At 39.2% G+C, this 25,189-nt stretch overlaps 1 protein-coding gene across 3 annotated transcripts in view; it reads left to right on the top strand.

The window, feature by feature from the left end:
• Positions 1–25,189, top strand: part of TAMM41 (TAM41 mitochondrial translocator assembly and maintenance homolog) — a 70,334-nt gene that overhangs the window by 6,247 nt on the left and 38,898 nt on the right. For all 3 annotated transcript variants that reach the window (XM_045579188.1, XM_036431142.2, XM_036431140.2), the window contains exons 3-6: positions 102–194; positions 7,134–7,284; positions 22,418–22,563; positions 24,685–24,850. In XM_045579188.1, the coding sequence (XP_045435144.1) occupies positions 102–194; positions 7,134–7,284; positions 22,418–22,563; positions 24,685–24,850 (556 nt within the window). The remainder of the gene's footprint in view (positions 1–101; positions 195–7,133; positions 7,285–22,417; positions 22,564–24,684; positions 24,851–25,189) is intronic.

Genomic DNA, 25,189 nt, shown 5'->3' with positions numbered 1-25,189 from the left:
CAAGGTACTACTCTGGGCAGAAATATATTTCTTTATATTTTGCATTTGCATAAACAACAATATGGGTGTTTCGCTTCTTTTCATGTCCATTTCTTTTCCAGCTTATCAAATATGGGGTTATAAGCACTAATAATTTGATCGAAGATCTCCTCTACTGGAATAACTTATACATTGCTGGACGACTCCAAAAACCAGTGAGTGTTTTTTTGGCTGCCACAATTAGGGAGACCTCTCCTCTCTGTACCTGACCTTATTTTGATCTTTGATTGCAACCAGATGGAACTCCAAGAAATAGAAATAAGTTTCAGACTCCTTTTCCTCTCTAAGAATTCATTGCCAAACAATATCTAGATATTATCCACACTACTCCTGCCCTCTCTCTGAAGATTCTTCAAATGTCTGGATGGATCAGGCTCAAAGTTAGTCCTTTTGGGCTGGAGAGGATGGTAGAAGAAATGCCCAGTGCTTCACCTTATCTTCTCGAATGTGCCATTGGGCATTGTTTGTCCATTGATATATCTATCCCAGCAGTGCCTGGGACAATGCCTGGCACATAGTGATCATTCAGCAAATATTTGTTGAAGAAATGAATGAACCAAGTAGTTATCCTGTGGGGAGTGGATTCTAATCCCCTTTATTATCCTCCTCAGGCCAATGGTGAGATGCTGTCGTAGTGTCCTTTCTTAATTGAGGATACCGCTAGAGGCGGCTGTCGAGGGCAGTGTCTCCCTGCGCTTCAATAGAAACAGAAAATAAACGAAACAGGAAAAAAAGTGGAGAGGACTCGAACTTTTGACTTGTATTTGCAAATGCCATGTTTCTCCTTTCATGCAGATATGTAGTCTGTTTTCTGAGAAAAGGTCTTTTCATAGTTTGAGAACTAGGGTGACATAATCACAGTTGCCAATCTATTAGCAAGGAAAATTTTTCTTTATGCTGTCAGAGGGTCTCAGGCCCTAAAAGACAGTACATGGATTATTGTTAAATGTCTCCCATAAGCGTGACTGTACTGCCTCTCCTTTTGTCAATTATGGCAAAAATTTAGAGATTTATACAATCTTAGCTTACTTGGTTGTATCATAAAAATCTCTATTGATATACATGGGCAGTCAAGATTCTCTGGCCTTGCATCTGGGTTTAAAATGTAAATGATGCTTGTGGAATTGTGCACCTAAAACCTATATAATTTTTTGAATCAGTGTCACACCAATACATTCGATAAAAAGGAAAATAAATAAATAAAATTCCATGTATGAAAAAATATATATATAAGGATGTAGCTCATTAAAATGTCCAGAAACTTTGATAAAGGCAATTAGTTCACTGATATATCTATATGTAAAAATTTGTCAAGCTGTATCTGTTGGACTTGTATACTTTACTGTCTGTAATTTTTCAGTAAAACCATTATTTCTAAAGTTCAGAAACAATAGGCTTACTGAAATAATTTCATATCTTCTTAGATGAATTTCTCATTTCTAGTCTAGATAACTAGTAAAGCACATAATTAAGCAAATAAATATAGTTGAAAATTTATAAATATTATTTTCTTTCCAGGTTTTTTAATTTAAAAAATAAATTAGTTTGACAGGAAGAAAAATGAATGTGGAATGAAAAGGTTGGGTCTTATTCATTCCTGCCACTTGTTAGTTATTTATGTGAATTTGGGCAACTTGCTTTATCTTTCTGAACCTCTAATGATTTTTCTGTAGAATGGGGACAACAATATTTGCCCTGCCTACTTCAAGAAGGTGTTGAAAAGTGGAAGCAAAATAGTAGTACTAGAAAATAACCAGACATTTTAGAGTCAGACACATCTGTTGGGTCCCATCTCTGATATTCCCAGCTATGTGACCTGTACCAGTGCCTTAATCTCCCTGAGCCTTAAAACATTGTCATCTATGGATAAGGTTGATCATACTGACCTCAAAAGACATTTGAGAAATGCCTAGATATAAAATGCCTGGCACTTAGTAGACACTCAGGAGAAAATCTTTCATTTCCCTTTGTTCTTGTCCATCTCAGAGTTATCCTATATAATAAAAGCCTCATATGCTAAGTGTCCGGTCTTCTTGTTGGCCATTCAACCAATCAAAGCATAATATGCTAATCATATGCTAAGGCTGCTCAACTGCTCACTATGACATTCACTGACCACCAGGGGGCAGACAGTCGACAAGTCAACCAGTTGCTATGACACAAACTGACCACTGGGGGGGCAGACGCTCCAACCGGTAGGTTAGCTTGTTACTGGGGTCCTGCTGATGGGGACTGAATGAGACGGTCTGGACACACCCTGGAGCCTTCCTGTGGTCCCTCCATGGCTGGCCAACCTCCTGCATCCCTTCCTGGCCTTGATCATGCACCAGTGGGGTCCCTCAGCCTGGCCTGCACCCTCTCACAATCCGGGCTGAGGGACCACCACCCCTGCCCCAAGTGCAGGAATTTTGTGCACCAGGTCTATAGTTTTTAGATAAAATGAAATATTGAATGTGAAATTGTTATTCTCTGTACTGTGTTTTGTGCTTGGAATATTTCAATTTAAAAAAATAGATATTAGGGCCCTAAGGATGAAGCTCAGTGGTTGAGCATCAACCTATGAACCAGGAGGTTGATGATTCCTTGGTCATGGCACATGGCCAGGTTGTGGGCTTGATCCCTGGTAGGGGCATGCAGGATGCAGCAAATCAATTATTCTCTCTCATCATTGATGTTTCTCTCTCTCTCCCTTTCTCTTTCTCTCCGAAGTAAAAAATATACATTTATATTTTTATATTTTTATTGATTTCAGAGAGCAAAAAGAGGGAGGGAGGGAGAGAGGTGGAGAGAGAGAAAGAGAGAAACATCAATAATGAGATTCATTGATTGGTTGCCTCCTGCATGCCCCCTACCAGTCATCAAGCCCACAACCTGGGCATGTGCCCTTGACTGGAATCAAACCTGGGACCTTTAAATCTGCAGGCCTATACTCTATCCACTGAGCCAAACCAGCTAGCAAATATATATATTATATATATATATTTTTTTAATTGACATTAGAAAGCTAAAAATGTCACGAAATTTCAGAATGTAAGCACTGACTGGAAATGACCTCAGATTTTTTTCTAAATGTCATATATCCTGGTAATATAAAAACAACAATTCAAGACAAATAGTAACAGCTACATTTATATCATGCAAAATGGCATTTCTCAGCTAACTTGGAGAAGAAAAAGTTATTGATAACAATGACTTTGCCTCAGGCTTATTAAGCGTCTAGCAAAAGAAAATCAGGATATCTTTAAAAGTCATTTGAAAGTGTTGGCCATAACACATGATAAAATAAAAAATCATAAGAGGGTGAATTAACTCTTCTACCCACTCCTGCTCTTAGTTTCTCTGAGTGGAAATCCCGGTTAACCATGCTCAAGATGACTGTCTTTAAACAAACTATTTTTACCTCTAGGTGGCAGCAGATATTAATCAAATGAACAAATCTGATGGACAGAAAGAATTGGTAGTATTTTAATAAAAAGAATGGGTAAATGTCTTAGAAAAGAATAGTGAGAATATGAGTGTGAATTCTTTGTTTCTGTGTGTTTTAAAAGAAAGAGTTACATTAAATTATATGTCTAAAGCTCTAAAATTATTTTCGGTATTGCAACTAGAATAGGATTTCTCAATCACTAGCAATTTAAATGTTTAAAATATACAAGGGGTATAGGTATAAATTTCCATTTATATTTTTAAAAATATGTTTTTAAATTACTTTTAATTTTTTTTTTTTAAAGAGAGAGAGAGAAATAGAAACATTGATGAGAGAGAAACATCGTCAATTGGCTGCCTCCTGCATGGCCCCTATTGAGGACAGAGCTAGAAATCTGGGCATGTGCCCTGACTGATAATCGAATGGGCAACCTTTTGGTTTTGGGTCGATGCTCAACCACTAAGCCACAGTGGCCAGGTTATTTGTCCCATTGAATTTTGTTGTGAATTTAAACTCTAAAAAATAAACTTTATTAATAAAAAAGAAGGAGAAATATAAAGGAGGACCTTTCTTTAAAAAATGGACATTTCCCTCTGTGGCCAGTGTGCTTCAGTTGGTTGGACACGTCCCCGTGCACTGAAAGGCGGGCTCTGGGCTTGATCTCTGGTGGAGGTTGTGCAAGAGGCGGCTGATCAATGATTCTCTCTCATTATTAATGTTTCTCTCCCTCTCCCATCCTCTCTGAAATAAACAAACAAACAAAATTAAATAAAATGTGCAATTCAGTGGTTTTTAGTATACTCACAGTTTTGCAGTCATTATCATACTGTAGCTATTGGCTTACTTTTTGTAGATAGAAAAGTCCCAGAAGTATGAAAGATCCCTCACTGAAGATGGAAAACCTGGCTCACTAGTCTTGGCTCTGCCCAGCTGTGAGCAAACCTTTGGGCCTCTAGCCTTTAAAATGCAAAGTTTGAGCCATTCATTTCTTATTTAAAAGACAGCTAAGCTTCTCTGTGTATGCCAAAGGAATTTTTTTTAAAGCACCACACTCTTATTTTGGAAGAGTCAGTAGTCCAATAGGTAATTAATAAGGTTTCATCCAGCTCAAATGTTCAGTGTTTCTTTTTTGGTCCTCAGGCAGTAACCGTTTAGAAAATTTCACCTTTCTGGCCATTTGGAATGGAAAACTTCCATGGGAAGGGTCATTGGTTAGTGGTTGGGTATTTGAACACTAGATAGGGCTGTGTTCTTTGTGACTATAACTTCACTGTTTGCAATTCAAATCACTGCCTCCTTGTGACTGCATTATAGAGGAGACCACTTGTGACTTTCCCTTTTTTCCTATCATGAAAGGTGCTCACAAATCTCTCGAGTTGGGCTTTTGAAAGTCCCTTCAAGTGTTGCCCCTTCCTCTCTCCAGTAAAGATTTTCTTCTTGGCAGTAGTGCTAATGCTATCTATGCGGTTCAGATGCGGGCATTTCCAGTAAGATACAAACAGCTATTCACAAATCTGAGGACTTTCTTTTTTTCCCAGGCCTCTCTGGCAGTGTCCCAAGAGTTCACTGGCTTTTCACTCTGAACAACAAATAACAGTGCTGCTGAGACAAGTTCTTAGTTCACCTTACACTGGAGAACCAGATCAGAGTCTTCTGGACTTCAGTCTCCCCATGAGTAAGATGAGGTTACCTTCCTACATTCATGATTCTATATGGGAGAAAAAAATTAGGAAAGTTATTCAAGACATAAACATAGGAGTTATTAATAGGACCTTAACATTTGTTTTAGTAATCTTTAAAGAAAAGAAATTAACCAGAGCAGATCCCTAACTGAATGCATGAGAATAATTCAAAATATTTAGAGTTGGATTTGCCAAGCATAAGGGTGTTTCCCTGATTTTGCCATCAACTCATTATGCAACCTTGAGCAAGTCTTGCTGCTGGGCTGCTCCTTGGTTTTACTTTTCTGCAGATGATTGCAATAATATTAAACTCACCCAAGTGCCGAAAGGCTTAATTAAGGGCCATTAAGTCCTTGTAATTACAAGGGAGGAGGTAGTATTGAATAGAGTGGCTTACCTAGCATATAAGAGGTTTTTATGTTGTTAATATTCCCTTAGAAAAAAATAGTAAAAGATAGAAGTTAGGTTTTTAAGCCTGATTTGTAAAATAGTTGTTTTATGATACTGCTTATTTATGATTAATTTTAAAAAATATACTATACTTTGAGATACACATCATTCTCTTTCCTTCTTGTCTAATAAAATTTTAATTTGGAATTTCTTATATGTATGTGTCTATTATGACCTTAATTTTGGCAGAAATTACCTCTATTCAACAAATAAAAGGTAACTTAAGCCCCGTTTTCTAAAATAGAAGGAAAATTTGCTGCCAGCACACATTTGAGATATGTGGACTTCTATACCCTTTCCTTATTTAGAAAATCAGTCAGAAGGAGCGTGATGGTTTTAAAAAATTATGGCAGGAGTATAAATTGGTACAACCACTCCAAAGAGCAATTTGGCAATTCTACTTTTAAGTATATATATCTTAGAACTGTGGTTCCTGGACCAGCAGCACCAACATTACGTGGGAACTTGTTAGAAATGTACATTTTTAGGCCTCATCCAGGCCGACTGATTGAGAAGCTCTGGTGGATGGGCCTCATATGTTTTAAAGAGCCCTTCCAGTGATTCTGATGCTTGCTGACCGTGAGAACCTCTGGCCCAGAGAAGCTCTTGCCATATGCACCAAGAAACACGGAAGGAAGCTCACTTCAGCTAAGGGTTCATATGTAACATCTCATTTAATCTTCCCAACAACCGTGTGCACTTGATTCTGTTATTAACCCCATTTTAAGAAATTATACCCATAGTCACGGAGCAAGTAAGAGATAGAACTGGGTCTTGAACACATTCTCTTAAGTTCAGTGCAGTCTTTAAAACCTAGATTCTCAGAATAGGCTAGAGCAATTTATATTTTCATGAATTTGGGGAAAGTCAAAGATAGTAGCTTTTGGTATGTATTCAGAAGGAAATTTTGTTTTATTAATCAAGGCATTCACTAGTACATTAGGCAGTTTACATTTATTGTCTCATTCGATCTTTATAACAGTTCTTTGCTGAATGTCTGTAATCCCCATTTTATAGATGAGAAGTTAAGTAATTTGCCCACAGCTAAGAAATAACTGGACTTGAGGCCTTATCTGTACTCAAAACGCATGCTCTTCCTATACTACCTATTTTTTCCCCCTTCTTTTTCATTAGTCAAAATCAGTTTGAAATAGAGCATGGACTAATCAGGTTATGTATGAGTAACAGAAGAGTTGAGTTCTAAATAAAGAAGTAAAATTTTGCCTTTGTCTACCATAAAATTACTAGTAAGTGAAGAACAATGAGATTATAAAATAAATGTTAAATTTTCCAAAGAACATTTATTTCATTTCTACTGACTTCTTTTTTCAAAACCCATTTAAGAGAAATATTTATTTTGGGTAGTATAAAACAAGAGATTTGGGGATTGCTTATTAGAATAATAATTATTTTGTGTCAACTGGCCTAACATTCCAAGATCTTCAGGGCTAAGTTTGGGACAGTTCCATGCGTAACCCTTTATCTTGAGCAATACTCTTCTGGAATTTCTCTTCTGAATGTTTTGCTTTTTTCAGGTGAAAATCATAACAATGAATGAGAATGCCACTCTTAGGGCAGCCCTAGATAAAAATCTGAGGAGTGCTGTGACTGCTGCTTTCCTCATGCTTCCCGAAAGCTTTTCTGAAGAAGACCTCTTTATAATGATTGCTGGACTCTCCTATTCAGGTTAGTAGGTTTGGTGCCCATATTCTCTACAAGAAGACTTGTTTGAAGACCATGCAAACACCGCTCCTCATTCTACACTGGGGCTGCAGCAACCTTAGTTCCGAATCCCTTTACTTCCTGTGTAAAAATCCAGTGGTTTCCTCCTTACCTCCACAGTCTCTTCCTTCCCACATGTGTACATAAATCACCCCAGGGTAATCTTTTTGTTGTTGTTATTGTTAATTTTTATTTTGTGACAATCGCAAACTTATAGAAAATTTTCAGTAATAGTACAGAAATCCCAAATACCTTCTCCCCAGATTTACCAATTTTTACATTTCACTACATTTGTTTTGTTATCCTCTCTGTTCCAGTGGGTTTCAAACTTGAGTGTGCAATCCTCTGGAGGGCTTGTTAAAATAGACTACCGGGCCCACTCCCAACAGCTGGTTTTAGCAGGTCCGGGGTGGGGCCCAAGAGTTTGTATTTCCACCAAGTTCCTGGGTAATGCTAATGCTCCTTCAGGGATCCCTCTTTGAGAACCACTGCTCTCTCTGTACATGTAAATGCAATGTATTATGTGTTGTTTTTAGTTATTTGAGAGTATGTTACATATCATGTTTCCTTTAGGCTAAGTCTTCAAAATGTGTTTCCAAAGTACAAGGACATTCTCCTTCATAATCACAGTACAGGTTTCTTCCCTCCACCCCCGCCCCCATTGCTTTCAGAGAGGAAGGGAGAGGGAGAGAGAGAGAAACATCAATGATGACAGAGAATCATTGATTGGCTGCCTCCTGCATGCCTCCTACTGGGGGTTGAGCCCGCCCCCTGGGCCTGTGCCCTTGACTGGAATCAAACCCAGGACACTTTGGTCCACAGGCAGCTCTCTATCCACTGAGCCAAACCAGCCAGTGCAGAAACCACTATCTTAAGGAAACATCCTCTTTTCCAACTTTTAAGTATGAGTCAAAGAACTCCTGAAAATATGGCAAACGCAGTTTGTTCATTTTCCGAATCCCTGCACAGATAAGATTCCATGGGAATGTAATGCTGAAAGAGACCTTAAAGGTCTTGTTCTTCAGTGTTTTTCCCAAAATGTGTCTAGGTTGGGGGAGGGGCAGAGTGTGTGACCGGGTGGGTACCAGGATGAGTGGACTTATAGGCAACTTGTGGAAAACGGGGTCACTTTGTTATTATAATTTCCTCGCCTGGCTCCGTGTGCGAAAGATGGACCAGAAGCCTTCCATTGACTTTGTGGGAGAAAATGCAGAACCGCTCTGTGCTTTACCCACACCACAACCACTCTTCCATTTTTTCCCAGCATCATCAACATCAGCATGGTGGTAGGCAGCTTCTAGGAGTTTTCTATAAATTCTGAACATTCACTAAAGAAGTTTATCAAATAACAGAACTGCTTTCCCCTATTGGCAGATTTAAAATTAGCATTCAGGCTGCTGTCAATCTTTAGCTGATTTTTGCTTTGCTTCCTGGAAGAGTCATTTTAGACTCCTGGTTTCTCCTGAGCTATGAGGCATGTCCAAGTTGTTCAGTACTTTCTGACTCATAATAGTATCATCCTCTGTTTTGTTTCTTTTATAATACTTATCTGCTGCATAGTAGCACTGTACCAGAGACACAGAGAGGTAGGTCGGTAGGTGGGTAGATAACTTAATCCACTCCTGAATCTTCACATAGTAGCCCCATTTGTTAAATATTTATCCTTCCATGAGCCACACACAGTGCTAGGCATATACTCTAGTGTGCATGACATGAGTGAAATTTTTCATGGAGTTTATGTTCTTTTAGGGAGAGAGGCAAAAAGGAAGCAATCAGGTAATTTCAGTTAGTGGTTAAATTGTACGCCATCAGCATCTGTAGACACAAGCAGCAGACTTTCCCCACACACCACGCGAGTCTATTAAAAAAAAATGTCTCCCCTAAGTGGCAGCCCTGACCAGCTTTAAAATAATTTTTCATGAGAATTTTCAGCTGAAAATATTCAAGAACACCTGAATTGTGAGTAATATATTATTTTTATAATATTCATTACAAATTGGTTTTTTATATTCAAAATATCGTGGCATGTGGGGATGGTTTTAGTTTTGGAAGCGTGGCGGTTAACTGGTTAAATGTGATGAAGAAAATAGATCAGGTTGAGGATAGGGCTGTCTTCACAATGGACAGTCATGGAAGGCCCTTTGACTGGTGGTGTGATGTCTAAGCTGAGATCTAAATAGTGATAAAGAGCAGCTCTGAGCAGCTGGGAGAAAGGCAATCAGAGAGAGTTGCTTCCCAAGAGCCAGGTTTTAAATCTTGGTGTGTCTGACTCCACTGTCTCAGCCTCTGGTTACTCCCATTTCTCATCTAGTCTCCTCTTGTTTTCTTGTCATTATATTATATATTGCTTAACCCAGATTTGGATCTGAGAATTTGGCCCAGTATCCTACATTACTCATTTTAGTGCAAAACTTAGGACACCTAACTTGGCACATCCTCTCCAGAGGGAACTGGTTACAACTCTGCAATTCTCAGCTTATGAATGAGACATTTTCCAAGAAGTCTTCTATAAACCAGTTGTTTGGAACTGGGAACATACTTTCCCATTGAAACAGCATTATATGTGGTGGTTGTTCCTCAACCAGGACACAGTATAATGAATGGTTACCTAGTCTATAATATGCTGGAATTAGACTAGAATAGTGAGGATGTGGAAGGATCTAAGCCCTGCAGGTAGTTATCTGTTATACTTTGGGACTTGCCCCACCATGTGTTGAAAGGCAAGCTTTCCTCCTGCCTTTCCTAGGCTTCTGCTAACCCAGAATCCTTGAACAGATCAGATTTTATCACTTTGGTAAACCACCCAAACCTCCCAAGCCCTCAGAATATTCCAAACTTTAAATTATCTACCAATCTCATTTCATTTACAACTTTGACATTTATTTTTCACTTGTTTCTAGTTGAGAGATAATATGTTATCCTTAACTTGTGAAGTTCAACATTTCTCCCTGGAGCGGGTGGAGGAGTGGGGGATAGCAGGAAACAGAAAAAAAAAAAAAATGTTTTTCCATGTTATTGGGCAAGTTTCTGCCAGTAATTACTGGCAGAGGCAAGATCTATAAGTATTACTAGTTGTAATGACAGCCCTTACATTTAACTTAGTACTTAAGGATCACTTTGACTGCCCTGGGGGTCAGTATTTATGGCATTACCGTTGTAAATGATGGTGAGAAAGGAGTAGGTGGAAGATGAGAGTCTGCAAAATTGGGGAGGAGAACGCTCTCTGATCCTCTGGTTATTCTTAGAAGTCAGCATTTAAGTGACTAGAAAAGAAAAACCAAATAAACTTTAAAGTTCACCTTGAACTTTTTTATGTAAATACAAACTATTAAAATGACTAATTTTAGGTAATGATCCTGGTTTAACATTCATCAAGTGAATCAGCGCTCCATAATTTTTGCTTTAAGGAACTTCACATTAATCAACATATGCATTCATAGTGAGTCAGTGGTAGACTTACCAACTAACATACGTGAAAAAGGAGAAGGGGGTGTTTAGGGAAAAAGGATTTTGATGTAACCAAAATCCAAGGCTTATGACAAGAGTAAGTAGCATTTATTATTTTGTGTCAGGAATGTCTCTCACATTCTTTGGAGCTAGTAACTATTTTAATCTTCACAACAATCCTTTGACTTGGAAGCTGTACTTTGATACATTTTATAGAAAATTGAAGCCCAGAAATGCCCACAATCAGTAGTCTGGTAAGTTAGTAGGTGTTGGAACTGAAATTTTAGCCCATACTCTTAACCATTTAACTTCACTGCTTCTCTGGTATTTTGGAGACTAGGTTAGACCCAGGCCAGGTTGGGCAGGGCATTGAATGCAAAGGGAGAAAATGAAAAGGGAACTGACAAGCTGTGCACAACTAGGAGCCATAGAAGTTTTCATGCATTGCAAGGTAGTCTGAGATGTGTTGTTAAAAACAACAAATTTTGCCAGCACTGTGCAGGAGGGAGAAAAACTAAAGAAAGGAGAAAGTTTATTCATTCAGCAAATAATTACAAGAGGCTCCTCTACACACACTCGACTAAGCTCCGAAGATTAAAGAAGTAAATAAGGCAAGCAGGAACCCTGCCCTCGTGGGTGGTTCATTCTAGATGAAAAGTCAGACAGCAAACAGTGGCAGCACCAGAATAAGAGAAGAAGGCCTCTCTAGGAGGTGACATTTGAACTTCACCTTCTTCCCTGTCCACATGAGGCCAGGTGGATTCATTTGGCCCTTCATAGTCTTTAGGAATAAAAACACCTTAAAAAAGAAGAGAAGAGAAAATAAAAACATCTTCAAGCACTCTTGTGTAAGAGAGAGAATGGATTTCTTTCCATTCCAAATTGTCTGGACACAGGCTCAGTTATTTCTAGGAATAAGATAAAGCAGTGAAGAAGTTTAGTTGCCAGTTGAGTGATTCTTGGAGAAAAAAATTAGAAATGGGTGCCAGCACTCTAAAGTGTGAATAAACATCCCCGTTCCTGGATCCTGGTAAAAGTCAGTAAAGAAACTTTTTTCTTGGAGTGAGAGCTATTAAGATTTATTCCATGATAATCACACTCTCTGAAACCTTGCAAGCAGTGTCATTTGATGACTTGCATACTGGGATTTGGAAGCATATTTCTCTATGCTTGTCAAGCTTGAGCTTTTGCTGAAGCCTCAGTTGGAACTCTCTGCATTCATCACTTGCTGATTTCTGAGAATGCAGTACTCGTGAAGGGGGATATTAATTGTCGGTAATATCTAACTTTTATGAATTATTTACTATTTGTCAGGTATTGTTATTTTAAAATTTTTATTTTTTAATTACAGGCAACACTTATTTTATAATAATAAAAGTGTAATATACTAATTAGGCCGGACAGCTGAACGACCTTCCAGACATCCTTCTGGACAACCTTCCGGATGAAGCAGGGACTGTGAGAACTGAGCCCCTTGCATGAATTTCGTGCATCGGGCCTCTAGTTATTTTATATTAGTTTCAGGTGTGCCGCATAGTGTTAAACAATTACATAATTCACAAAGCGATCCCCCTTGATAGTTCTAGTGCTCACCTGTCAGGTGTTGTTCTAAGTGTTTTACATGTATTAACTCATTTAATCCTTGAAATTTTCACTTGGGGATACTGAAGCCCAAATAAGTTAAGTAGCTTATCCTGAGCGTGTAGCTTGTAAAGGCTCAGCTAGGATTTGAACACAGCCTGTCTTGTTCTAGAAACCTCACTTATAAACCTTCATTGCTATTCAAAGGGTCTTTCATGGTGAATGTGCTTCCTGGTTTATTCCTGGGACACTCTTCCTCCAGAAAGCCATGTGGCTCGCCCTCCACTCCCTGTCATCTTTTCCTGCTTGTTTTCTTCATAGCACTTTCCACCACCTGAAATAGTACTATTTACTTTTATTTGTTTGTAGATTGGTTTGTCTTTGGCCTGTTTTCTACCACTGACTAGAGAGGGCAGAAATTTTTGTCTTATTTTTGCTCATGCTATTCCAGTGCTTATCAGGTGTTAGTAAATAGTGAGTGAATGAATGATTGTGATTTTGGTGACTTCCTGAACCTGCTTTCTCCTCATCCCTCCCACACCTATCCATATTGTGTTCTGTAAAGGGTGTAAAAGGAAAGCGATTTATGTATATAAATTTATATAACTAAGTATATAAGCTATTCATTTTTTTTTAAATGAAGGCCCACTTTTATTATTTTTTAATATATTTTATTGATTTTTTATAGAGAGGAAGGGAGAGAGATAGAGAGCTAGAAACGTCGATGAAAGAGAAACATCGACCAGCTGTCTCCTGCACACCCCCCACCGGGGATGTACCTGCAACCAAGATACGTGCCCTTGACCCGAATCGAACCTGGGACCTTTCAGTCCGCAGACCGATGCTCTACCACTGAGCCAAACCAGTTTCGGCAAGCTATTCATTCTTATTTCATTCTCTTCCACATGTGAGTTAGACTTCTGCAGCCATGGAGATACTTTTAAAATATAATATATTTGTATTGATTTCAGAGATGAAGGGAGAAGGAGAGAGAGATAGAAACATCAACGATCAGAGAGTATCATTGATTGGCTACCTCTTGCATGCCCCATACTGGGGATTGAGCCCACAACCTGGACATGTGTCCTGAATAGGAATCAAATTGTGATTTTTTTTTTTTAATTTTATTTTTTTTATTGATTTCATAGAGGAAGGGAGAGGGAGAGAGAAATAGAAACATCAATAATGAGAGAGAGCAGAAACCGATTTGGCTCAGTGGATAGAGCGTCGGTCTGCGGACTGAAAGGTCCCAGGTTCGATTCCGGTCAAGGGCACGTACCTTGGTTGCGGGCACATCCCCAGTAGGGGGTGTGCAAGAGGCAGCTGGTCGATGTTTCTCTCTTATCGATGTTTCTAGCTCTCTATCTCTCTCCCTTCCTCTCTGTAAAAAAATCAATAAAATATATTAAAAAATAATAATAATGAGAGAGAATCATTCGCCGCCTCCTACACACCCCTTACTGGGGATCAAACTGCAACCTAGGCATGTGCCCTAATTGGGACTCAGCTGTGATCTTCTGGTTTATAGGTTGATACTCAACCACCGAGCCACACTGGCCCATAGAGATATTTTTGAGGGTGCATTCCCACAAGCAATAACAGAAAAAATAGACATATAAGGTTATAAAAATTAAAATTTTATGTGCAAATGATTCCAGCCAACAAAATGGGATAAAAGATTTATGAATTATTTACCTGCTTGTAACGGACTAATATCCAGAATATACAAGGAAGTCTTAGATTGCAATAAAAAGACAACCCAGTATGGAAATAGGCAAAGAGTTTAATAGACATTTTTAAAAAGAGTGTACAAATAGCAAGTAAGCAAAAGATGCTCAACATTATTAATTATTAGGAAAATGTCAATCAAAACCATAGACACCACTTCACACCAACTACAATGGCTATCATTTAAAAGATGATCAGTGCCCTGACTGGTTTGGCTCAGTGGATAGAGCGTCGGGCCTTCAGACTGAGGGGTCCTGGGTTCAATTCTGATCAAGGGCATGTACCTTGGTTGCAAGCACATCTCCATAGGAGGTCTGGAGGCAGCTGATCGATGTTTCTCTCTCATCGATGTTTCTAACTCTCTATCCCTCTCCCTTCCTTTCTGTAAAAAAATCAGTAAAATATAAATAAATAAATAAAAGCTGGTTCAGTGGTTGAGTATGGACCTATGAACCAGGAGGTCACAGTTTGATTCCCAGTCAGGGCACATACCTACCATATTTTTCCGTATAGGATGCCATTTTCCTAAAATCATTAGACTGAAAATCGAGGGGCTTCTTATACACTTCTGAGGAGGGAGCTGCGGGAATGTAGCCGCCCACATCTTGTCAAACAAGCTTCCTCCAATCACGAGCCTTATTGTTACTGACGTCAGCTGATGTCATAATTGGAGGTGGAGGTGGAGGTGAATGCACAGATGCAATAGGGACTGGAGCGTTCTGAGCCCATAAAGATGTCAAAAAAATAAAAAGGTAAATACCAGCAAGCGATGGTCTTCCTCTGCAAAATTCAAACTGACTGTAAGAGAGCATGGAAATAGAGCTGCAGAGAGACAATTTGTGTGATCACACAGTGGAGAAAATAGGAAGAACAACTCCTTAAGATGCCAAGAAAGAAGAAGGCTTGCTTAAGAGGAAAACCAGCAAAATGTTTAAAATACTGATTTCTTAATTTTGGGTTGGAAAAGTGGGGGGCATCTTATATATGGGGGTGTGTTATACACAGAAAAATACGGTAGGTTGGGGGCTTGATCCCCAGTAGGGAGCATGCCGAAGGTAGCTAATTAGTGATTCTCTTTCATCATTGATGTTTCTATCTCTATCCCTTCCTCTATGAGATCAGTAAAAGTATGTTTTTAAAAAAAGTAAAGAAGACAGACATGAACAAGTATTGCTGAGGATGTGAGGAAATTGTAACTTTCATACATTGCTGGTGGAATTATAAAATGGTACAGCTACTTTGGAAAAACAGTTTGTCAGTTCTTCAAAATATTAAATTGAGTTACCATATCACTTAGCAATTCTACTCTCAGGGATACCCAATATAAATGAAAGCATATATCCACACTAAAACTTATACTTAAGTGTTCATAGCATTATTCATCATAAATAGCCTAAAAGTGGAAACAATCCAAATGTCCATCAGTTGAGAAATGGATAAATGAAATGTGATACATCTGTCTGATGGAATATTATTTAGCCATAAACAGGAATAAGTACCAATGAATGCTACAACATGATGAACTTTGTTTTATTTTTTTGTTTGTTTTTTGTTTTTTATTTTCCAGCAGCAGCTTTATTTTTTTTTTAATAAATCTTTATTGTTCAGATTATTACAAATGTGTTCCTCTTCCGCCCACCCCCAATTGCTCCCCTCCACCAGGTTCCCACCCCAGCCTCTGTCCTTTCCCCATCGTCCATTGTCCTCATCTATAGGTGCACAGTTTATGTTCCGTCTCTTCCCACACCCCCCACTCACCTTTTCCCTGAGAATCGTCAGTCCACTCCCCTTCCGTACCTCTGATTCTATTATATTCACCAGTTAATATTGTTTATCAGATTTTTTAATACCTTGGTTTTTAAATTTACTTGTTGATAGTTATGTATTTGTTGTCCATAATTTTTATCTTTATCTTCTTCCTCTTCCTAAATAACCCCCTTCAGCAATTCATATAATTCTGGTTTGGTGGTGATGAACTTTTAGCTTTTTTTTTTTTTTAATTAGTGAAGCTCTTTATCTGGCCTTCGATTCTGAGTGATGGCTTTGCTAGGTAGAGTATTTTTGGCTGTAGGTTCTTGTTATTCATCACCTTGAATATTTCTTGCCATCCCCATCTGGCCTGCATGGTTTCTGTTGAGAAATCAGCTGACAATCATATGGGTGCTCCTTTATAGGTAACTACCTACTTTTCTCTTGCTGCTTTTAATATTCTCTCTTTGTCTTTTGCTCTTGGAATTTTAATTATGATGTGTCTTGGTGTGGTCCTCCTTGGATTCCTTTTGTTTGGGGTTCTGTGGGCTTCCTGGACTTGTAAGTCTATTTCTTTTCCCAGGTGGGGGAAGTTTTCTGACACTATTTCTTCCAGTATTCTTTCAGTATCTTGCTCTCTCTCTTCTTCTGGGATCCCCATAGTTCAGATGTTGGTTCGCTTGAAATTGTCTCAGAGGTTTCTTACACTATCTTCAACTTTCTGGATTCTCTTATCTTCTTGCTTCTGTGGAGGAGTGTCTTCTGGCTCTTTGTGTTCTAAATCTTTGTCTTGATTCTTGCAATCTTCCGGTCTGTTTTTAGGACTCTGTGTAATATTTTTTATTTCAGAAAATGTTTTCTTCATTTCTAGTTGATCCCTTATTATTTCTAGTTGCTCCCTTTTCATATCCTCAAAGGTAGGGGTGTCGAACTCAATCAGAGAAGGGGCCAAAATCTAAAATCCAGCCTAAATCGCGGGCCGAATGGTTTACTGAACAGTCATAAACTGTCATTGTGATGGAAACGCAGCGGAGTGCAGTGATGACAGCACGGTGCGGGCCACATTGCAAGGCCTGGCGGGACGGATTTGGCCCGCGGGCCTTGTGTTTGACACATGTGCTCAAAGGTCTCATTTATTTTATCGGCCTTTTTTAGGATATTCTTGAATAACCTTATAACTGTAGTTTTGAACTCAATGTCCAATCTTTTATTTTCCTCCATCTCCTTCCTTTATGTCCTGCCTCTTGTCTGCATTTCAGTTGTTTCCCTGATTTGATGGAAGAGTTTTGTGTGCTAGGTGTTCTGGTAGAGCCCAGTAGCACAGCCTTCCCAGTTACCTGCGGTGGACAGTCTTGGTGTAGTCCTTTGTGGGCTTTGTGTGCAGTCTTGTTGTTAAGCCTTGCTTATTGTTGGTATCACTGGGAAGCGTTGATCTCTAAGCCAATTGGCTGTGTGGATCAGCAGTGTCTCAGCTAGGAGGGCTTCTGTACTCCTGCTTGGATGGGGCAGGGTCTCGGGGTAGCACAGATAATCTTTGGTTCCCCTGTCAGTCTCACCTTAGAAAAGTCCTGTTTGTGGTGAGTTTTGGAAGATTGGTTGCAGGCATTCGCACCTCTTTGGTAAAGGTGCAGATAAGCTTTGGTTTTCGGCCAGTCCTTCCTTAGAGAAAGCCAGCCTCTGGGAGAGCTTCTGTGCTCAGCTTAGATGGGGCGGAGTCTCGGGTTGGTGCACACAAGCTTTGTTTTCCCTTCGGCCTCTCCCCAAGTCCCGCAGTAATGGCCTCTGGCTTCACACACCTCTGAGAGATCTCTGCCCACTGCCTGACAGTCTGGCCTCTCCCTGACTGGGGCTGTCTATTAGAGCAATAAGGTGATTCTGTTTTCCTCTCTAACAAGAAAGCCAGCCTTGCGTTAGCTGTCCGCCCTCTTCACGCCCAGTGTAAGCCAGTAGCGAACTCAGCCGGGCCCGCCCTCTCCGTGCATCATGAGTAAGCCAGCAGCAATCTCTGTCCGGCCCTCCCTCTCTGCAGGCCAGGAGTAAGCCAGCACCTTTTTGCGCGCACAGTTCTCAGTACCTTCACAATTCCTGAGGTTCAGTGTGCCTTCTCTCTCCTTCCCAGGTGGCAGAGCCTCCTCTCAGCTAGCCATCCGGTGCTTCAGGGCAATGCCTCCCCTGTTTTCCAGTTCTAAATTCGAATTTGTTGTGATAGGCTGCTTTCGGGTGTCTACCCTATGCCGCCATCTTGGTTGCTCCCATGATGAACTTTGAAAACAAATGCTAAGTCATAAGAGACCATATATTGTGCAGTTTCATTTGTCTAAAATGTCCAGAATCAAGTCTATAGAGAGAGAAAGTAGATTACCTTTGTGTGGGGCTGGGGTTGGAAGGAGGTGGAGAGTGACTGCCAATGGATACTATTTCTTTTAGGGAAGCCAGAATTTCCTAAAATTAGATAGTTGTATAACTCTATAAGAATATTAAAAAACATTGAATTGTATACTTTGTATGGGTGAATTATGTAGTGTAAAAGTTATATCTCAAAAAAAGCTATTAAAAATGAATCATATTTTGCCATATCAACCTACAGTTTGAGCTGCTATCCTTAAACACTACACCAAAGAAATACCCACTTCTGTAACCTGCACTGAAGATGTGTTTTCATGTCATTTGCTGCCTTAGGTAGGGCATATACTTTACATTTCTAAATGTATGCGCAGCTCCTCATGCGTAGTAGCCACCAAATATTTATTGAACTGAAATGACAGCAGTATAGCAGTTAAAGAGGGGGAAAAGCCAGTCATTATCTTCAAAGATTAAGCCTCATCTATCCCCTATTCTTTTCCCATTATATACTGTATATACATATATGAACTAGTATGTGTATATGTGTGTGTGTATATATAATATCTGCTTTACTATTTATAAAGCATTCTCAAATGCATGAACTTATTTAAATCTAAAAAAACATTGTGAGGTCAGTATGATTGTTACAGCAGTTTCACACAGAAGGAAACTCACTCAGAGAAGTTAATCTCCAGTCACCATGGGACATTGCCAGGCATGAAAGCCAGGGCCTTTCCACTATATTTCACAGCCTTTCACATCCCTACATTCATAATAAGGACCCTGACCATTGCTGGCAGGCCAGTTACAGATGGTTTGCAAGCCTCATTTTAGATTCAAAGAGAAATTATCTTTTTGGTTACCATTTTATTAGATTGGCTTGACCAGTCAAGAGTTAAGCCCATCAACAGAGGCATAAAATGAAAGTCAGCAGTTTTTCTCCATTTCTCTGTTTTGTTGCAAACATTTCTGGCGGTTAGAAAAATTGATTCTTATGATCATATGTGGGTTCACGCTGTGCCCGTGGTTTTATTTACTTTGTTCTGAAGCAATGAGTAATAAGCCCATTTGCTTGCTGTTCCCTGTGGCTGAGCTAGTTCTGCTGCACAGCAGTAGAAGTTCTGTTCCGTAGATATTGATGTGCCGTTAATGTGCCAGGCAGTACACAAGGAGCTGTGGAGACAGAGATGAGTAAGCTGCAGTCCTTATTCTCAGAGAGTCCATAGTATCTTCCAGGTCCTTTCATCATGGCATGCAATTATTCTTTTGGGAGGATTTGGATTAGTTTGCTTTTACATTTTGGTAAAATGCAGTCCCTCTCTCAGAAAGTTGCTATCTAGAGTATAAGAATTTTTTGTTGGTTGAGGGTACAGAAAGAAAAATGACCCAAATGTTTAGAACTCAACAATGATAGTCATGTTAGATTCAGAGTTTGATGACATTTTATTCCCTTGCAGATCAATAGAATCTATTTATAGACTCTAAAAAAAAAAGCATGAAGTTTACACAATTGAAATCCAGCTTCCTCTCACTTACATTTGCCAGGTCATCACCTCTATACATCCTGTGAATTTATTTTAAAATGCTAGAAGTATATGCCAACATTACAGAAGTTAGAGCAGTGGAGGGAAATTACAAAGTAGAGTAAAACCAGTCATCTCAAATGTCACTATCCTGAAACTCAAAGGTGGCTGGATCTTGCACCTCAGTTTCCTCATCTGTAAAATTGGGGATAATTAAACTAAATAGGAAATGTAAAGCACACACATTCACAAAAGCCCACAATAAATGTGTATCTCATTTGAGCAGAAATAACCATTTTTATATAGTCCTTTTGTCTTATTTTTTTACAGTTGTTTCCTTGTACTTTTGTATCATATATATATATATATATATATATATATATATATATATATATATGATCATTTTCCGTCTTGTTCCGTGTGATATGTTTTCCATTGATTTTTTAGAGAGAGTGGAAGGGAGGAAAGGAAGGGGGCAGAGAAAGAGAAACATCAATGTGAAATAGTCACACTGATTTATTGCCTATTGCATCCACGCCAACAGCCCACTCCCAGGCCCGGCGAACAAACCTGCACGCAACCCAGGTATATATATGCCCTTTACTGGGAATCAAACCCACAACCATTCAGTCTGCAGGCTTGTGCTCTAACCATTGAGAAACACCAGCCAGGACTAATTACTGTGATTTTTAATAGTTGTAGACTCTTCTGTGGTAGGGTATGAGTGTATTATCATAGCTTATCCACTCCCCTGTTGTTGGACATTCCGGTTGCTTTCAGTACTTCATTATTATAAATAGTGCTTACGGTTGTATGTATGTTATTCACTTAGCTCCTGGGAAATCTTAGGCAGTTTATTTCATCTCTGTGTCTTTGTTGCCTTGATGCTAAATGGGGTTAGACTAGTATCTACCTGAGGGGATAGCTGTGTGGGTTGAGTGAGGAGATACAGCAAAGCACTTGGGACAGTGCCTGGCACTCACCAGATGCTCGGTAAACTTTGCCTCTTAACCTCTGTTTGGGTTCATTTCTTTAGGCTCACTCTCCAGAGATGGGTTTTAACAATTTATGATGCCAGCAGCAGTCATCCCAGGCTTGACTACTTACCTCTCTTTCCCTTTAAAATAATAGTGAAAAACAAGTTTCTCTAGTTATTACCAGAACTCACTTCTGCTCATTGCCCCGAAGAGTCAGACCCCATGTCACAGAGGTGGGGTCCCAGAGGCTATTTGTATGTTTTCCTGAGCAATCAGTCCCCAGCTGCTTTCCACCAAATTGTAGCATAAGTTGATCTTAAAAACCAGGCATGTGTTGTTATTCCTGACTGAAGTATTTACTGTTATATACTGAAGAATAAGACAAAAGTGTTGTGGCATATAATGATTTTGATGACCCCTCCCTGCTCCCCACTCCCAAAAAGCAATCGACAAGAGTTGTTTTTCCTGGTTTGGCCAGCTTGTACTTGTCCCAGTGGAATTATTCATAATGACCCCCTCACCCTCAAAAGTGACCTAGTTTGGATGATAAATTGTCACCTCTTCCCCGGGGATTCTTCAGCAGCTGGAGGATCTGCCTGTACTTGCTACCTCGTTACTCCCCTTGACAACTTTCTGTCTACCCAACATAGGCTTCAGCCTCATCGCTTTCACCAAGCTTCATCTGGGAGGTCCTCACACGTGCCCAGCCTTCAATTAACATTAGTCCAATAGGCATTCACTCAAATTTTCCCATTTTATCACTTTCCCCCTTCCCTCATATCTTGCTGATAGTAATTGTCAATGGCATAGACAGGACAGGGCACTTTAAATTTGTTTAAAATTTTTCTCTTTGTCCTTCAGAATTATTTATTTTGCAGCTTAATTCATTCCACTGGCAACTGTATCTTTTCCCATTTTTCTCTACTTAAAATTTTAAAATTTGCCTTGGTCAGATGGCTTAGTTGGTTGGAGTGACGTCTGTACACCAAAAGGTTACAGGTTCGATCCCTGGTCAGGTCACATACGTAGGTTGCAGGTTCATTCCACTGTCAGGTCACATAGGGGAGGCAACCGATTGATGTTTTTTTCTCTCTCTGTCTCTCTCTGTTCCTCTCCCTTTCACTCTTTCTATTGTAAAATAAATGGAAAAAAATATCCTCAGGTGAGGTGAGAATTAACAAAATAATAATTTTAAAAATAAATTTTTAAAAATTATATTTGCTTTCAGGTTCATCTGTAAACAAAATAGTAGGACTTTTAACACTCGCTGCTCTTGGCTTTATCAAATATAATAAGGTGTGTATAGTCATAAAGCACCTTTAAAGCCCACAAGGATCAGGTCCAAACTGAGTGGGCAGTATCAAAGACATATCTGAGGCGAGACACACAACCTCATCTCGAAGCGTAGTCACAGGCGAAGTTTTGTTCACAAGATGGAAGTTTGTAAGTGCAGAAGCTTCTGCATTGGGAAAACAAAATTAGCTTCTCCATGATGATTACCTTTTGTACTTAGGTAACTATACTTTAACTATCATAAAGGACTTTATGATTTGAAAGGCTTTCTTTTTTCCCAAACAAGTGCCTGCATTCCTCGGGCAATGTGTTCATGGTTTTAAGGAGGAAAAGGAAATGTTGTGAATGAGGGATGCTGCCAACTTGAACTAGTGCAAGGTCACAGTGGGGCTGTAACTCATAGGTCAGGGTGTGGATCATCAGTGGGAAATCTGTTTTTCCGTTTGTTTTAACCAGGCGACCTTCGGATGGTGGTTGGAGAGAATAAGACAAAAGTGATGGATATTGTAAAGCCCAACATAGCCTACTTTCGTGAGCTGTATGGCCACATACTACAGGATAATCCCCAAGTGGTGTATAAAACCCAGCAAAGCAGACTGGAGGTAACTGGAAAATAACTCCTACTGTTTCTAAGGCAAAGATCTGCTTAAGGGAGAAAGTAAGGGTTAGAACAGTATAACTGGTGTAAAATCATATTTTTAAAAGTAAGTTTTATATATAAACATGTTCTGTATATTTGGAATAATGCTGAAAAAGGTAACAAAAGAGACATAATAAGAAGGGAACTAGGGCTAACGTGGGGGAAGAGTGGCTTTTCTTCACCATATATCTCTCTCTTGCCATTTGAAATTCTTACTGTGCATATTAATTATCAGTAAAAAACAAGTAAGAATAAACTCAGATTACCTTTTTTCTGTCCCCAATCTTATTTACCTCCATGAGGTAACCTTCCTGACAGTTTGGTATTTATTCTTCCAGATTCTTTTTGCATTCATTTTTATACCTGTTTGTACCCATACACATACATGATGGGATTTGGTCTTTTTTGTGTGTTTTGTTTTATTTTACATAAATAGACTGGGGCATATTATTCTAAAGCTTCTTTTTAATCCCCTGTTTGTTTTATTAATTATGTCTTGGAGCTCTCCTGTTGATATATTCAATGAAACTTATTTCAAGCTATTTTTAAAATAATGTTAAGTATTTGAAAATAAATATCAAAGAACTTTTTCTTTGAGGAAAATTGGATTTCAGATTTTTTAAATTATAGAAACCTCAGTTTTTAAAAAATTTTAGCATAAAGAACACTCTATTTTACCTTTTTATGCTCATCTTCCAAATAATAGGGGCAGCTCATCTATAAATATAAAAGCAGATATAAATAGGCAGATTGACCCAGAGCCTGGGAGTTTGATTGCTCGCTATGACATGTGCTGACCACCTGTGGCATGGGATGAAGCCGGCCTCGGCCAGTAGCCCAAAGGCCCTGATCCACACTGATCCCCGGCCAGGCCTAGGGCCCCTACCCATGCACGAATTTCGCACACCAGGCCTCTAGTATTGGCTAAAAAATTAGTGGAATTTTTATAACAGAAAGGAAATTTGATTTAAAAAAAAAAAAAAAGGATTATTTTAAACACAAGGAAACAATAGAGAGTTTCATGAAATGCCCAGAATATCCACCACTCCATTGAGCAGAATTTGCCATGTTTGCTTCAAATTGAGGTTTTTTTTGTTTTTAACTTTAACTTTATTCATACAGTTTATGAAATACATCATGGTATGTAAGAGACTGTAAAGGCAGGAGACAAGATTTAAATCCTACTCTCTCTTATTGGCTCTATGATCCTGGCTATGTTACTCTTATGTTCTTGTGTTTAAATTGGAAGAAATGGCCCTTAGCTGGTTTGGCTCAGTGGATAGGGCGTTGGCCTGTAGACTGAAGGGTCCCAGGTTTGATTCCAGTCAAGGGCATATGCCTGGGTTGCAGGTTTGATCCCCAGGGGGCAGCATGCAGGAGGCAGCCAGTTATTGATTCCCTCTCATCATTGATGTTTCTATAAATATATCTTCTTCCTCTCGGAAACCAATAAAAATATATATTAAGAAATAAATGGAAGAAGTAATTTCAGCGGCTGGATTTGCTGGGGCCTTAATGACTGTTAGCTGCAGCCTTACTTCCTTTAAGTATTAGATTTAAGACAAATAGAAACTTTAAAACTGAGAATCAGAAATCAATCCTTGAAAGAGGCATTTCTTCTTATCTCTGTAAAAATGCAACATTATATGAACTTTTATGAAGAAACTTAGAATCCTGAGCACTTAGGCATTTAGTTTCAGAAAGGAGACTGTCTCCTTAGTATGCTGTCTAGTCTAGCATATGGATTCATATATGTTTGTGTGACTTTAAAGAGAAGTCATGGGACCCTGGCGGGTGGTCAGTCAGCTAGAGTGTTGTCCCAGGCACCGAAAAGTTGTGGGTTTGATTCCTGGTCAGGGCACATCACTATGTTGCGGGTTCGATCCCTGGATGAGCATTCATGGTAGGCAACCGATGGATGTTTCTCTCTCATATCCATGTTTCTGTCTCTCCCTTCCTTCCTCTAAACATATCCTTAAGTGAGGATTAAAAAAATAAAATAAAGAGAAACCATGGACCTTTGAATATTTATAGAATTCAAAGAACTTTAATCAACATCTTTTCTTTTTTTTTAATTCCTTAGATAGATAAAAGCCCAGAAGGACAGTTCACTCAGCTGTTGGCATTGCCCAAAACCTTACAGCAAGGAATACATAATATTATGGATCCTCCTGGAAAAAACAGAGACGTGGAAGAAACTCTTTTCAAACTTGCTTATGACCCTGACTGTGGAGAAGTCGTGCATCTAGGTATGTTTACGGATTTGACTTTGAGGGGGTGCTGACCATGGGGTAGAAGCAGGCTTTGTGACAGTGATGTGTTCTTTATTTCTTCTTACCTGGTGAGATCAAGAGATAGATTGCTTCTGGGGAGAAGAAAGCACTAACAGTCTGGGGGTTTCCAAATGTAAATGTTCATCTGTTTGAAGTAGGTATAAAAGTATTTCTGGGTCCCAATCCTTGGGTACTAAGTCACTGTCTGAGGGGGGAAACAATGTTTCTTTTGGTCCCAAAAGCATAACTTTTAGCAGTTATTTCAAAGACAAGTCTGTGTTCTCCCTGGTGGTCTGAGAAGGCAGGAGTCTGGTT

Source organism: Pipistrellus kuhlii, unplaced genomic scaffold (genome assembly GCF_014108245.1).
Source record: "Pipistrellus kuhlii isolate mPipKuh1 unplaced genomic scaffold, mPipKuh1.p scaffold_m20_p_11, whole genome shotgun sequence".
Taxonomy (NCBI): Eukaryota; Metazoa; Chordata; class Mammalia; order Chiroptera; family Vespertilionidae; genus Pipistrellus; species Pipistrellus kuhlii.
This window is presented reverse-complemented; position numbering and strand designations above follow the sequence as displayed.